General features: G+C 42.8%; 1 protein-coding gene across 1 annotated transcript in view; it reads left to right on the top strand.

Moving 5' to 3' along the window:
• LOC126235164 (G-protein coupled receptor GRL101-like) overlaps nucleotides 1-15,323 on the top strand; it is a 412,667-nt gene that overhangs the window by 70,891 nt on the left and 326,453 nt on the right. The window contains exon 5 of the mRNA XM_049943896.1: nucleotides 8,797-8,895. Coding sequence (XP_049799853.1) covers nucleotides 8,797-8,895 — 99 coding nt within the window. The remainder of the gene's footprint in view (nucleotides 1-8,796; nucleotides 8,896-15,323) is intronic.

The raw sequence follows: 15,323 nt of genomic DNA, 5'->3' as shown, positions 1-15,323 counted from the left end.
TGTCCTCCACCCTATGCAGCTATCCTTACCCTTCCCAACTCTGCCTCATCCTAAACCTCCCCCCCTCCCCCCTCAATCCACACACACAGCTGTGTCTCCCATCATGCACAGCTGTTTGCAATCATGTGTGTGTGCGAGTTGCATTTCTAACAGTTTGTGAGTGTATGTTCTATCTCTGACCAAGTCCTTGTTGGACAAAGGTTCATTTTCTGATGCCCTTTTTGTTGTGAATACCTGCGACTTAGCACCTCCACTGTAGGGCAAGTAGCCTTTTCATAACATTCTTACATTCCATCCAGAATTTTCTATTGTTGATAGCTTTTCTTCCACCCCATAACCCTGTGCTGCTTTTCGTTTGTTAATATTTTCTAATGTATTACTACGGTCAGTGTCCATTCTTCTTTCTCCTCTTTCCTGTGTTTCTCCCGTCGTCTTACAAACCGCACTGTACACTCTGCTTGGAAGTCGCAATGTGTGAATCACACTGGCTGTGCACACAGTGTGCTACTAGATCACATTGATGGTTGGTTCAATATCTAATGTCCCACATTACTCTCGTCGATATCATTAATCCAGTACTGTGTAACTGATTTCTCTTCCTATGTCACTCTCACATAGTCTCGCATGTTAGTTCCCATAACTCCCTATGCCAAACAAACTTGTGTCTTATGCTACCAACTGTTCCCAATCTCCACTCCTTCTGCTCTCTATTCCAGTTTGTTCATACTAACTCCACATAACTACTCACATTTGTCGTCTCCCTTCATTACTATCATTTTATTTATTTTTTTCTTGATTTCATTGTGTCTTGACGCTGATATCATTTGGTTTTCTAAGTTTTTTACTATCAGCCTACTCCCTCAGATTTCATCTTGTTTCCCCCTACTCCATGCGTTTCATCTTTTCATGGTTGTTTCCCACGTTTTTAGATGCATTTTTGCGAACATTTTTCTCGAGTATTTCTGCATTATTTACGTACATTTATGCTTCTTCTTACAGTCACCCTGGATCGTTGCTGCTTCCACCTGCGTCAATACACAAAATTTCCTCATCCCTAGCCAGAACCCAGTATCACATATTGTTCCTCATTTCTTGCTTGGCTCAGGCAATGGCCTTCAAGCAAATTACCCATCTCCAGCTCCCACCCTTCCTTCCACAATGACGTCGATCTGTCCAGATTCCCCAGGTACTTAACCATCACCAACATACTCCAGCATAATCATATTAATCAGCCCTATACCTCCATGCAATACTTCCTCTCCATCCATTAAATTCTGCTGCTATTCAATTACAAATTCCTGGTTCCCATATCATACAGTGAAACCCTTGCCCTCCAGGATCTAGGGCAGCAAGCACAAAGCCACTTCAAATGACTCTTCACCCTGTTCATATTCTACTCCTGCCTTGGACTACCACGACCCACCACCCCTACAACCACTTCCAACCCCCCCCCCTCCCCCAGCATGTCCCCACAGCTAAGAAACCCTCAAAAGCTCCCTCCCTCCACTGCACAGAATCTAAATCCTAAACAAACCCGAAACATAATAATGAATCTTTTCTTCAAAAGCCATAGCCTCACAGAAGTTCTCCCAGTCCCTACAATGGAAACACTTTTTCGTCACCAGCCCTACCACCCAGACTCAACCAAAGCCCAATCTTGAACCTTGTCTGACTCAGTTCACTCTTCATTCGACCGTGATCTACCACCAATGTCCATCAATCACCCTCTGATAACTTTTCGCAATATCTTAACCATGATCCTTGCTTCACCATCATTCCCCAAATCCCTCAACATGCAAACTAACCTTACATCCGCAGAAAGAGCTACAATCAACCACAAAAAACTGATCCCAACCTTAGAATACTACCTCTTGACAAAGGCTCCAACATTGTTGTTTTGCATTGCAAGGATTATGGGCAGAAGTACTTTGCCAGCTGTCAGTTTCAGCCACGTACCTATCCTGCCACAGTGATCCCATTCTAGAAATCCAACAGGTTCTCCACTCTCCTCAAATTCTTAGGTTCATCCTAGAGCCCTCTCTGGAGTCTATCTCTCTTCTCACACCTACCACACCCCATACTCTTACCTTCTACATGCTTCCTAAAGTCCATAAATCCAACCTCCCAGGACACTCCATTGTGGTCTCTTTCTGTGCATCTCCTGAGGGCATCTTTGCTCTAGTAGCCCAACACCTTCAGAATATTGCCCACAACATACCCTTATACACAAAAAATTCTACCCAATGACCAACAATCCGCCACATAAAGACCCAACATACTTCCTAATCGCTATGACCAACTATTTCGGCACCCAAAATTATTTCTCCTTCAAAATCATTACCTACAAATGTATCTGAGTTATGGCTTTGCGCACTCGCTCAGCAACATCATATACCAACAAATTCGTGGGCCATCTAGAGGAATCCATCCTGAACATCCAGAATCCCAAACCCATTGCCTGGTTCAGATTCACTAATGACATCTTACTGATCTGGATCGAGGGTGACGACACCCAGTCAACAGACCATGAGAACCGCAACACATTCTCCCCCATTTGCTTCACTTGGTCCTACTCAACCCAACAAGCCTGCTCCCTCTATAATGACCTCCACCTTAAAATTGGCCGCATCAACATCTATGTTCTTGTGAAACCTACCAACTGCCTGAATTACCCCCAATTCAGCTGCTATCACCCATTCCATACCAAGTAGTTCCTTCCATACAGTGTAGCCACCGACGGCTGTTTGAACTGTAGTGACGTGCAGTCCCTCTCAAAATACACCACGGGTCTTACTGAGGAATATACAGACCGTAATTACTCTCATAACCTTGTCCACAAATGGATCTCCTGTGCCTTATCACCCCAGTCAACCACCACCTCCCAAAGTCCCATCTTCAGGCCTCATGACTCAATACCACCCAATACAGGAGCAACTTAATCACCCTCTCCGCCAGGGTTTCGACTACCATTCTTCATGGAGAGTTGCACTGAGGAGAGGTATCAATGTCGGTCGGTGAGGCCTGACACAAAGTCGGCGTTCCAAAACATCCCAAAGGCGTTCTATAGGATTCACGTCAGGACTCTGTGTAGGCTAGTCAATTACAGGAATGTTATTGTCATGTAACCACTCCGCCACATGCCGTGCATTATGAACAGATGCTCGATCGTGTTGAAAAATGCAATCGCCACCCCCAAATTGCTCTTCAACAGAAAAAGGTGCTTAAAACATCAATGAAGGACTGTGCTGTGATAGTGCCACGCAAAACAACAAGGCGTGCAAGCGCCCTCCATTGAAAACATGACCACACTATAGCACCACTGCCTCCGAATTTTACATTTGGCACTACACATGCAGGCAGATAACGTTCAGCGCGTATTCGCCATATCCACACCCTGCCATGGGATCGCCACATTGTGTACAGTGATTCTTCACTCCACACAACGATTTTACACTGTTCAATCGTCCAATGTTTACGCTCCTTACCCCAAGCGAGGCGTCGTTTGGCATTTACGGGTGTGATGTGTGGCTTATGAGCAGCCGCTGGACCATGAAATCCAAATTTTGTCATCTCCCGACTAACTGTCATAGTACTTGAAGTTGATCCTGATGCAGTTTGGAATTCCTGCGTGATGGTCTGGATAGATGTCTGTCTACTACACATTATGACCCTCTTCAATCGTCGGCGGTCTCTGTCAGTCAACAGTCGAGGTCGGCCTGTACGCTTTTGTGCTGTACGTGTCCCTTCAAGTTTCCACTTCAATATCATATCGGAAACAGTGGACCTAGGGACGTTCAGAAACGCGGAAATCTCGCGTACAGACGTATGACACAAGTGACACCCAGTCACCTGACCACGTTCGAAGTCCGTGAATTCCGTGGAGCGCCCCATTCTACTCTCTCACGATGTCTGATGACTACTGAAGTCGTTAATATGGAGTACCTGACAGTAGGTGGCAGCACAATCAACCTAATTGTAAAACGTATGTCTCTGGGAGAGTCCGGATACTTTTCATCACATAGTGCATGCGAGCAGGTGCAATCTGGAAACCCTGTGGCCCTAGGAAACCCTGATTCACCAGATTTGTGTAGAGTAGATGTGGAAAAGTTTCGTTGCCTGTTGTAACTCCGTCCCTTTGTTCACTGACTGAGGGCCGCCTTGTTCGCGAAAGGTTCTACAGTCCGCCGGTGTGATTAAACTTCATGTACCACGCAGCAATACTCCTGTCCGGTGCTTCTCTTTCTCACTGCCTCCGAAAATTACGCTGCACGTTAACTGGAGATTTTGTCTCGTGATACCAGAGAACACAGTGCGACTTCTTCTCGCGTGACGCTATTTTACAACGATACCTAGTGAAGTGCTCTCAACTCATCTTCTACGTGCAAAATTGAAATGCAATTAAATTTTATGGTTTATAAATCCATTTGTCATAAAGTAAAAATTTTTATGATTTACAGTTTTTTATTTATTTATTTATTTATTTATTGTTCCGTGGGACCACATTAAGGAGAAGTCTCCATGGTCATGGAACGAGTCAATACATGAAATTATAACACGATTGTAGAAACAGATAAAATGAAATATAAGAAACGTATTCAGGTGACACGTCGTTAGTTTAAGTAAAGAAAATCAAGAATGTAACACTGGAATTTGCTTTATTTTTTAGCTCTTCGAGGAGCTCCTCGACAGAATAGAAGGAGTGAGCCATGAGGAATCTCTTCAGTTTGGACTTAAAAGCGTTTGGGCTACTGCTAAGATTTTTGAGTTCTTGTGGTAGCTTATTGAAAATGGATGCAGTAGAATACTGCACTCCTTTCTGAACAAGAGTCAAGGAAGTGCATTCCACATGCAGATTTGATTTCTGCCTAGTATTAACTGAGTGAAAGCTGCTAACTCTTGGGAATAAGCTAATATTGCTAACAGCAAACGACATTAAAGAAAATATATACTGTGAGGACAATGTCAGGAATCCCAGACTATTGAATAGGGGTCGACAAGAGGTTCTCGAACTTACACCACACATAGCTCGAACAGCCCGTTTTTGAGCCAAAAATACCCTTTTTGAATCAGAAGAATTACCCCAAAAAGTAGTACCATATGACATAAGCGTATGAAAATATGCGAAGTAGACTACTTTTCGTGTTGAAATGTCACTTATTTCAGATACTGTTCTAATGGTAAATAAAGCGGCATTTAGTTTCTGAACAAGATCCTGAACATGGGCTTTCCACAACAGCTTACTATCTATCCGTACGCCTAGGAACTTGAACTGTTCCGTCTCGCTTATAACATGCCCATTCTGTCTGATTAAAATATCAATTCTTGTTGAATTGTGAGTTAGAATCTGTAAAAACTGAGTCTTACTGTGATTTAGCATCAAATTATTTTCCACAAGCCACGAACTTATTTCATGAACTACAGTATTTGATAATGTTTCAATATTACACAGAAGATCCTTCACTACCAAGCTGGTGTCATCAGCAAACAGAAATATTTTTGAATCACCTGTAATACTAGAAGGCAGATCATTTATATAAATAAGAAACACCAGTGGCCCCAGCACCGATCCTTGGGGAACGCCCCATTTAACAGTGCCCCATTGGGACTGAACATCATTACCACTCTCAATATTGCGGAGAATTACCTTCTGCTTTCTGTTCTTAAAGTAAGAGGCGAACCAATTGTAAGCTACTCCCCTTACTCCATAATGTTCCAACTTCTGCAGTAATATTTTGTGGTCAACATAGTCAAAAGCCTTCGTTAAATCAAAGAAAACACCTAACGTTCGCAACCTTTTATTTAATCCGTCCAAAACCTCACAGAGAAAAGAGACTATAGCATTTTCAGTTGTTAAGCCATTTCTAAAACCAAACTGTACCTTTGACAGCAAATTATGTGAATTTAAATGCTCCAGTAACCTTGTATATACAACCCTCTCGATAACTTTACCAAACACCGATGGCATAGAAATAGGTCTACAATTATCAACATTATCCCTGTCTCCGCTTTTATAAAGTGGCTTCACTACCGAGTACTTTAATCGGTCAGGAAACCGACCACTCCTAAAGGAAAAGTTACAGATATGGCTGAGTACTGGGCTAACATACATGGAACAATACTTCAGTATTCTGCTAGATACCCCGTCATATCCCTGAGAGTTCTTGGTCTTTAGTGATTTAATTATTAACTCAATCTCCCTCTTGTCAGTATCATGGAGGAGCGTTTCAGGTAACAGTCTCGGAACACTTTTTTCTACGAGCGCTATATGATTCCCTGTTGGGACTAGATTTCTATTTAGTTCACCTGCTATATTCAGAAAGTGATTATTAATTACTGTACATATATGCGACTTATCAGTAACACGGACATTTCCACTACGCAATGATTCTATATCCTCGACCTGTCTCTGCAGACCAGCCACTTCCTTTACGACTGACCATATGGTTTTTGTAAAATAAATATTGATTAATGTGGAAAGGCCCACCCTGTATATCCTTTTTCTGCGGTACTAAAAAGAGCCCACTAAGAGAGTTTTCGCGATGCATGTGTGGAACTTTATCAAATGGTAAAGAGAGAACAGGGCCGCAAGCCTTTGCCCCGCCTTCATAGAGAAGAGTTCCGTCAAACTTCTGCCGTGCCGTACATCCTCGAGAAGCAGTGAGACTGCCGCCCATCCTATCTCGCTCATTTATACGAAACATGTTGCTGTAAAATTTGCTAACAGTAATGCATCGGGAGTCGACATGTTCGTGTTTGTGGTACCAAAAGAAGTTCCTGAATTCAACTTATTAACTGACTTTTCCTGCCTGTGTAGGAAAATTATGGACTGACGTCAATTCCGGACCATATGTTGCTGCAGTTTGATCCCATTTCCGCGATACATGTCACACTAGAAAGAAATGGAAACTCGCAGTAGATGTGTGGAATAGAAAGTGCTTTTTCCAGTAGCTTTTCCCAGTCTAGTCATTGTATGAAGCAGACATTTTATCTGTCGTAATGAAATGTTGTGTGGCTAGGGCCTCCCGTCGGGTAGACCGGTCGCCAAGTGCAAGCCTTTTTAAGTGGCTCCACTTCGGAAACTTACGTGTCGGTGGGGTTGATATGATAATGAAGACGACACAAACACCCAGTCCCTGAGTGCAGAAAATCACCGACCCAACCGGGAATCAAACCCAGACATCTCTGCATGGCATTCCGTATCGCTGACCACTCAGCTATCGAGGCGGACATCTGTCGTAATGAGAGGCATATACTTGTGTACTGAGGTGGAAAACCTGCCCCTTAGTGCAGCATATCTAGTGGATACCTGCGATAGTTACTTATGGTCTACAATGGTCACTGAGTTACTGTATAAAACAGTAGAAATGAAAGCAAAAGAGAGGATAATAATACTGTACATACAGTTTATTCGTTTGGTGCGCCGCCAGAAGGACCGCCAAATGTAGCTGCAACTGCTTGAGACTTTGTGCAGACCCAGGAAATCAGCATACCGCCTTATAATCAGGACTGAAGACCACAATCTCCCATCCCCTTGCTAGATAAGGAAGATCTGTTCGGGTGCCAAGTATTTCTGGATCGAGGACCGACGTACCAGCGACCTTGGAAGACGAACCTTCGAAGACACACATTGCCTGCTGGACGTTCCAGTCAGCTAGTCCACACACTGTTACGGCCATGTCTGGTCATAACCTAAATATTAAAGTCATATAACCATTATTCAATCATTCCCAATTTAATAATTTTTTCATAATGCGGAGCCACAGTCATAATATATTTCTTTAGTCAGTACCGTCCTTAGACTGTTGTTTGTTTACAGTGTTACATTTACACTTACAAAATCATGATTCCGGCTTCAAATTGCCGTTATAAAGTGTTTTAAGTGTTATACAGTGCCTAGTATTGCATACTGTCGTATTTAAAATACGCTATTTGACTCAAGATGGTATACTCAGTGATGAAACAAAGCAGTAGCCTCTGCATAAATATCGACTCTTAGACAATGTGTCTAATAGTGTATTTTAAATACGACGGCATGTCATCTTAGGCGCTGTAAAACACTTAAAACACTTGATAATGACACTTTGAAGCCGAAATCATGATTGTGTATGTGTAAATGTAATATTGTAAATAAACAAGAGTCTAATGGCAGTACTGACTTTAAAGAAACATTCCCAATTTGTTTTAACGATTATGAAACAGCGAAAATTTAAAATTTTTCCGTTACCGGTTGCAACGTGCAGAACAGTCGTTTTCACATGGAAAATAGAACAGGAAAAAGAATACAGAGCTCTATCAGTTTACAATATTTATTATTTTTAACACTTTTTCATAACATCACAACCTCTAACGGATGTCTCTGTTTTATTCTCTTGGTTTTAAAATAACGTCTTTTAGTGACAATACTTGACAAAACTAAGGAAATTAATGTGCACTTTGTTATGAGAATTCTGGAGTATTATACGCATTTACGAAATTACGCAGACGTTTACTTTCATTTTCGCTTTTATTTCTATCCCATGATTAAAGTTTGATATTGCTAAAATACGTTTTGCGATTATTTCAAGAAGTTAAAAAAATTATGCTTTTAGCAATACCGACCTGCATGAGATTATAATGTCCTACTAAGGTTTAGACAAGCTTCCTAGATTCTCCACTTTGTTGGAAGTGAGCAATTGTTTATCAGTTCAGTTCTGTTCAAAAAGTTGTAATAAAAATAAAATGAGGTTGAAGTATCAGATACACGTTTGTGCAGTTTCTTAGTGATTTCATCAGCTGAGACGGATGTTTCCTACACAGATTTCTTCCGGATATGTGGCGACGGGACTCGCGTTCACCGCTTCTTCTGGTGTGACGACTGGACCCACTGCGCTGATAACCACGCCGACGAGCTGAACTGTAAGTACCGGTCTGACGTCACCACTAATGTCGGCACTCAGCATTCAGTTCTCGTCCAGACTTTGTCTGTCATTAAATAACTCATTTTGCATGTGTTTATCTATGGATTATGTCAACAAAAACAAATATACCGCATAATTAATAGCCTGATACGTGGCCCTCGTGTGAGAAACAGAGAACGTTCGTCTAAATTATGTTAACAATATTCTCCATTTATCCTGTTGCGTACCTCAGCAAACGACTTTAACTTACGTGTTACCCACTCTTTTGAAACATCTGGCCATAGATGTTACGATAGCACAATTTCACTAACACACAAAAAATTTATATTTCTGTTTTTGAAAATGCATAATTTTCGTCTGCCTCACTAACTCTCCTTTTCCTCCCTTCTTATACTTCCCCTTTTCTGTCTTTCAATTCATTCTCCTCGTATACATTCATGAGGCAAAACATTAATATTAATCGCTTAATAGCGTTTTGGTCCATGTTTGGAACGTAATACAGCAGCTACTGTGCGTGGGATGGATTCTGCTAATTCTCTTAGTTTCACAGGAGTGATCGGAAATAGTGGTGTTCCGTGCGTAGCGGTAGATGGTTTTGCTTTTTGGCACAGCTTGTATTTTGGCAAGACAGCGCGAATTCGCTTATCCATATTATAGAAGTAATGGGTATCCTGTAATTTCTGAAAACAATTCTTAGCACGTAAGTGAGATGTGTGTACCAAATGAGTTTGTTGACGAGTTCATCAAACCCAAATAGGTCTGTCAGGACATCTACGTCCGAATAAAATGTTACCTGCGAGGTAGAACTGTCTTATCGCAGTATTCGATTTGTTTTTCCATTTCTCCTTTATGTCTTTCCAGATTGCCTCCTTCTCCTGTTCATGAGCAATATTATATAAAGAAAACCAAACAAAGTTTTCAAAGGCTAGTTTTTGCATATACACTGAAGCGACAAAGAAACGTATAGGCATGCATATTCAAATACAGAGAAACGTGAACTGGTAGAATACGGCGCTGTCGTCGGCAACCCCTCCATAGGACAACAAGTGTCTGGGGCAGTTGCTAGATGGGTTACTGTTGCTGCAATGGCAGATTATCAAGATTTAAGTGAGTTTGACCGTGCTGTCACAGTCGGCGCTCGAGCGATGGGACAGAGAATCTCCGAGGTAGCGATGAAATGGGGATTTTCCCGTAAGACCATTTCACGAGTATACAGCTAATATCAGGAATATGGTAAAACATCAAATTTCCGACATCGCTGCAGCCGGAGAAAGATCCTGCAGGAATGGGACCAACGACGACTGAAGAGAATCGTTCAATGTGACACTAGAGGAACCCTTCCAAAAATTTTCTGCAGATTTCAATTCTGGGCCATCAGCAAGTGTCAGTGTGCAAATCTTTCCACGAAACATAATCGATATGGGCTTTCGGATCCGAGAGCACAGTCGTGTGCCCTAGATGACTGCACGACACAAAGCTTTACGCCTCGCCTTGGCCCGTCAACACCCGCTTTGGACTGTTGATGACTGGAAACATGTTGCCTGGTCCGACGAGTCTCGTTTCCAATTCTATCGAACGGATAGACGTGTATGGGTATGGAGACAACCTCATGAATCCAATCACCCTGCATGTAAGCTGGGAACTGTTCAAACTGGGGGAGGCTCCATAATGGTATGGGGCGTGAGCAGTTGGAGTCATATGGGTCCACTGATACGTCTAGATACGACGCTGACAGGTGACACGTACGTAAGCGTCCCGTCTGATCACCATCATCCATTCATGTCCATTCTGCATTCCGACTGACTTGGGCAAATGCAGCAGGACAATGCGACACCCCTAACGTCCTAAATTGCTACAGAGTGGCTCCAGGAACACTCTTTTGAGTTTAAACACTTCCGCTGGCCACCAAACTCCGCAGGCATGAACATTATTAAGCATAGACAGCCCTGCAGGATTGATGGTGTCAGTTCCTTCCAGCACTACTTCAGACATTAGTGGAGTCCATGCCACGCAGTGTTGTGGCACTTCTGCGTGCTCGCGGGGCCCTACACAATATTAAGTAGGTGTATCGGTTTCTTTGGCTCTTCAGTATATGCTTCCGGATGTATCTGGCACCTTATGTCTAAGCCCAGGTCACAGAGTCACACAATTCCCGTAAATTACGGGCAAATGGCTCCTGGGCTCCTAGCGAATTTGGTTTCTTACGCTACTGAAAAGCACTGTACCACTGTACCAAGAATGTAGTGCTATTACAGGTATATTTACCCTGCTGGAATATGTCATCGGAGACACCAACCATGAAGAGACGCAGTTGATCAACAATAATCTTCGCATAGTCCGTGGTAGTCATGGTGCCTTCGATTACTACCACAGATCACGCGGAAGGCCAGATGAGTGAACACATAGTATTATAGCACCCCCGCAGTACGGCGACCGTGACGAGGTTCATGTTTCGAGCAACCGTTTGCCTGGTTGATGCCGGTTCCGGACACGACCGTCGACCTTCTGTAACAAGAAGTGACTCATGTTGCCTGATGTTTCCATTGATCCACCGTTCAGTTTAGATGATCGCGTGCCAACTGCAATCGTAATTAATGATGTAGTCGGGTCAACGTAGGAACACGTAGGGGTTGTCTATTGCGGTTCCCCGGTTCAAGAACGTGCAATGAACGACTGGCACCGAAACACTTGTGCCCGCTCCAGCACTGTATTCCATCTTCAGATCTGCCACAAATAGCCACCTATCCTGCCTTACAGATCCGGCAAGCCTCCAATCTGCACGTTCTGTGATGAGATATGGATGTCCAACGCATTGTCGGGTACTCGCAGTTTCACCGTCCTTCAACCGCCTTTTACGTGGACGCTCACGGCACTGTCACCTGGGCAGTCGACCAGCTCCACCGTTAACGAGCTGCTCGTTCCCACTCCCCGTACCATAATGATCAACGCTTTCTCAAAGTTACCCGCGCCCATGGACTTCTCTACCAGCGGCCAGTATCGTCGCTAATATGATTCCCCATTCGTATACGCGTGTTTATACTGTCGTTATCGTGTCACGTGCCTGGCATTCGGTCTGGTCTTAATATCTTGGCCCATCAGTGTATTTAATTATTTTATAGCCCCTTATCGTACAACCCCATTTCAAGCTCCACCCTCATTCTCATTTACATGCCTCATTTGAGGAACGGATGTCACAATATAATTTTAATTATATTTGAGCAGTTCATTTTCCAACAAACAAAAGGAGTAATGGATGCATTATTACCATAAATCTGTGTTACCGAATTGTTATAAAGACGACTATGGGAAAGAGTACAGTGACAAAAACATAAAATTGTCTATTTTCTTGAATAAATCTGTCTCGCGGGTATGTAGCGTAATTTAAAGGATGAGTATTTAATTGTTCCCAGGACTAAGAAAATACCACTATTATACAGGTTTGATTGAAAGAGGAGACTACTATGTAATGAAGCTAAAACAGTCTTCTTAGTAGGATTTCTGCTGTTCTGCTGTGTGAATGTGAAGGACAGAATATAGAAAATTATGTGGCCTTATGCCTTTCCATTCAGTTAAATGTCGATGCGATTGCAGAAGCGGAGTGGATTTAATTACACGACTAGATGAGATAACCTTCGAGCAAGAAGGATTATGAAAGGAGAGCTTGTGAACCTCATCTGGAGTTGCGTGAAAGAAAAGAAAATGTGTATCTGACCGGGACACGGACGCCAAACATAATCTTTTACGGACAGTGCTCTTACCGATTGAGCTATCTAGGCGCAACTCACGACCATTCGTCAAGGTTTTAAATTCTCCCCTGGTTTCCAAACACTCGCTGAACTAACATTCCTGGAAGGGATTATATCATAGAGGAATGGTGTGACCGCATCCTAGAGAGTTGTTTCCGCTGTATATCTTTCACTTAGCAGCGTGGTGTGCTCGATTTAGAAATTGTCTGACGAAGTGGGACTCAAACCCTGAACATGTATCAAACGTCCGACTCTGTGCTCATTTCTGTTAATTTTCCTTCCTTGTCTACACGAACTCTCACCAACAAAAACGTATATAAAATTCGCATCCATACGGGGAAAGGATTCGAACACATGACACCTTCCAGCGATGGTGTCATAAAGGCTAGCCTTCAAATACAGTTCTCAAATCCAAGTTAAAAAATTATTCGTTAGCGAAATATTTATTTCTTTATGTATCCATTTATTAAACTGTAGCCAGTTGTCTGTAATTTGAGCAAAGGCTGTATTTATTTTTCGATAAATTATCAATAGTAAGTTCTTGTGAGATCTTAACTTTTCCCGGCGAATCGAATGTTCAAATAACTTACGGGTTTGCTGCCGGGTGACGTCGTCAAACACCGCCGATATTTCGAAAGGAGCACACCCTGCCATTCTCAAGGCACAAATGCAAGGAAGAAAAATGTGCAAGCAAATTTAATACCTCGGGTCACAGAGGAGAAACAAGGAAGACACCACACACAGAACAAGTGTCAACACAACCAAAGAAAACCAACATCAGAATATCGATAGTTACTATTAATCAACAGGTGAGGTAGCACTAATTCTGTCCCTCTGTCTTTTGATGAGAGACAGAGCCGGATTCCAAGCAACATTTAAACAAAATCCACCATTTCTGTTCATAAGGTTGCTTGATAGTCTGATTTCAACAGCTTCCTTAATGACACTATCCCAATAGCTGGACGTGCAAGCCAGAATCTACGTGTTGTTGTGTTCTATATGATGACCGGTGTCAAGGCAATGTTCTGCAATAACGGATTATCTCGGCTGTTGTAAGCGTGTGTGACGGTGCTTCTTGGTCGCAGTCTGACTGGGAATTTCAATCTGTAACTGCTCGTCAATCGGCGAAGTTTGAACGTTTCCTTGGCTCAGTGTCTAATTCTAATTCTCGACGTTCTGTGATCAATCTCACGGAAAAAACGTTTCACGACGCAGCTTTGTCTGTGCTGGGAAAGGTTTGAACTTCACACCGACGCCTAAGAGTTTGCCAGTCGTTGATTTTATTAGTTCTATCGAACAGGCTGTTTATAAACTACCTTCAGAGGCTGCGGAAGAGGTTAGGAGGGAAGCTTGTCGTGTGTTGACTGGGGCCCGTACACCCAAGTGTAACATTACAGCAGCTGAGGCGGTTGCTTTACGTTCACTTATAACGGATCCTGATATTGTTATTTTACCTGCGGACAAGGGTAACGCCACCGTTTTGTTGAACAAGCACGATTACATTCAAAAGATACTGTGTCTACTTTCTGATTCGGCGTATCGCAAAATCGGTGCTGACCCTACTAAGAGTGTTGAGAGAAAGACAAATAACCTCCTGAAGAAAAGTTCATTGTCACAGAAGAGTATCAAGAGTCTTAATTCTTACTGTGCTGTATCACCTAGATTACATGGCCTCCCTAAGGTCCATAAAGAGGCTGTCCCGTTGAGGCCTATTGTTTCCAATATTCGTGCTCCGACATATCGTGTAGCTAAACATCTTGCTAGTTTGTTGAGCCCACTATTAGGTAGGTGTGAACATCACATTAAGAACTCTGCAGATTTCTTACGTCGATTGCAGGGATTGCGTTTGAATGACTCTGATATTTTAGTAAGTTTTGATGTGGTTTCTCTTTTCACTCGCTTTCCTCTCTGTGATTCGTTGCAGCTAATTGAGGTTAAGTTTGGTGTCGAGTTAACAAATTTGTTTCGACATGTGCTGACTTCCACCTACTTTTTAGTCAATGGTCAGTACTACGAAGAGACTGATGGAGTTGCAATGGGAAGCCCGTTGTCACCTATTGTGGCCAATTTGTTTATGGAGGACTTTGAGGAACGTGCATTGGAGTCAGTGACCTTGAAACCTGCGTGTTTTTTCAGATATGCAGATGATACTTTTGTTGTGTGGCCTCATGGTAGTGAGAATTTAAACCGGTTTTTGAAACATCTGAATTCAATCCAGCCGAATATTCCGTTCACTATGGAGGTGGAAAAGAATGGATGCCTTCCCTTCCTTGATGTGTTGGTCAAAAGGAAGACTGATGGTACGTTGGGACATTCTGTTTATAGGAAGCCCACCCACACTGACTTGTATCTGCGAGCTGATAGTTGTCACCATCCAGCTCAGCGTGAAGTTGTACTTCGCACCTTGGTTCACAGGGCCCACGTTATCTCAGACCCTGAAAGTTTGGCAGCTGAGCTAGCACATCTCGAAGTCACCTTTCGTCAGAATGGTTATAGTGAGAGAAAGATCAAACGTGCGTTGCACCATCAGCCTTCTGTGCAACGGGTGAGTGACGATAGCAACGAAGTCTACAGCCTTTTTGCCTTACGCAGGAAGCATTTCCAACAGGATTGGCCGCATTTTGCGGAAATATGATGTGAAATGTGTTTTTCCACCACCTTCTAAGATTAAGGCCCTGTT

The sequence above is a fragment of the Schistocerca nitens genome, chromosome 2, assembly GCF_023898315.1.
Source record: "Schistocerca nitens isolate TAMUIC-IGC-003100 chromosome 2, iqSchNite1.1, whole genome shotgun sequence".
In the NCBI taxonomy this organism is placed as follows: Eukaryota; Metazoa; Arthropoda; class Insecta; order Orthoptera; family Acrididae; genus Schistocerca; species Schistocerca nitens.
Note: the sequence above shows the minus strand (reverse complement) of the source record. Positions and strands in the feature narration are given on the sequence as shown.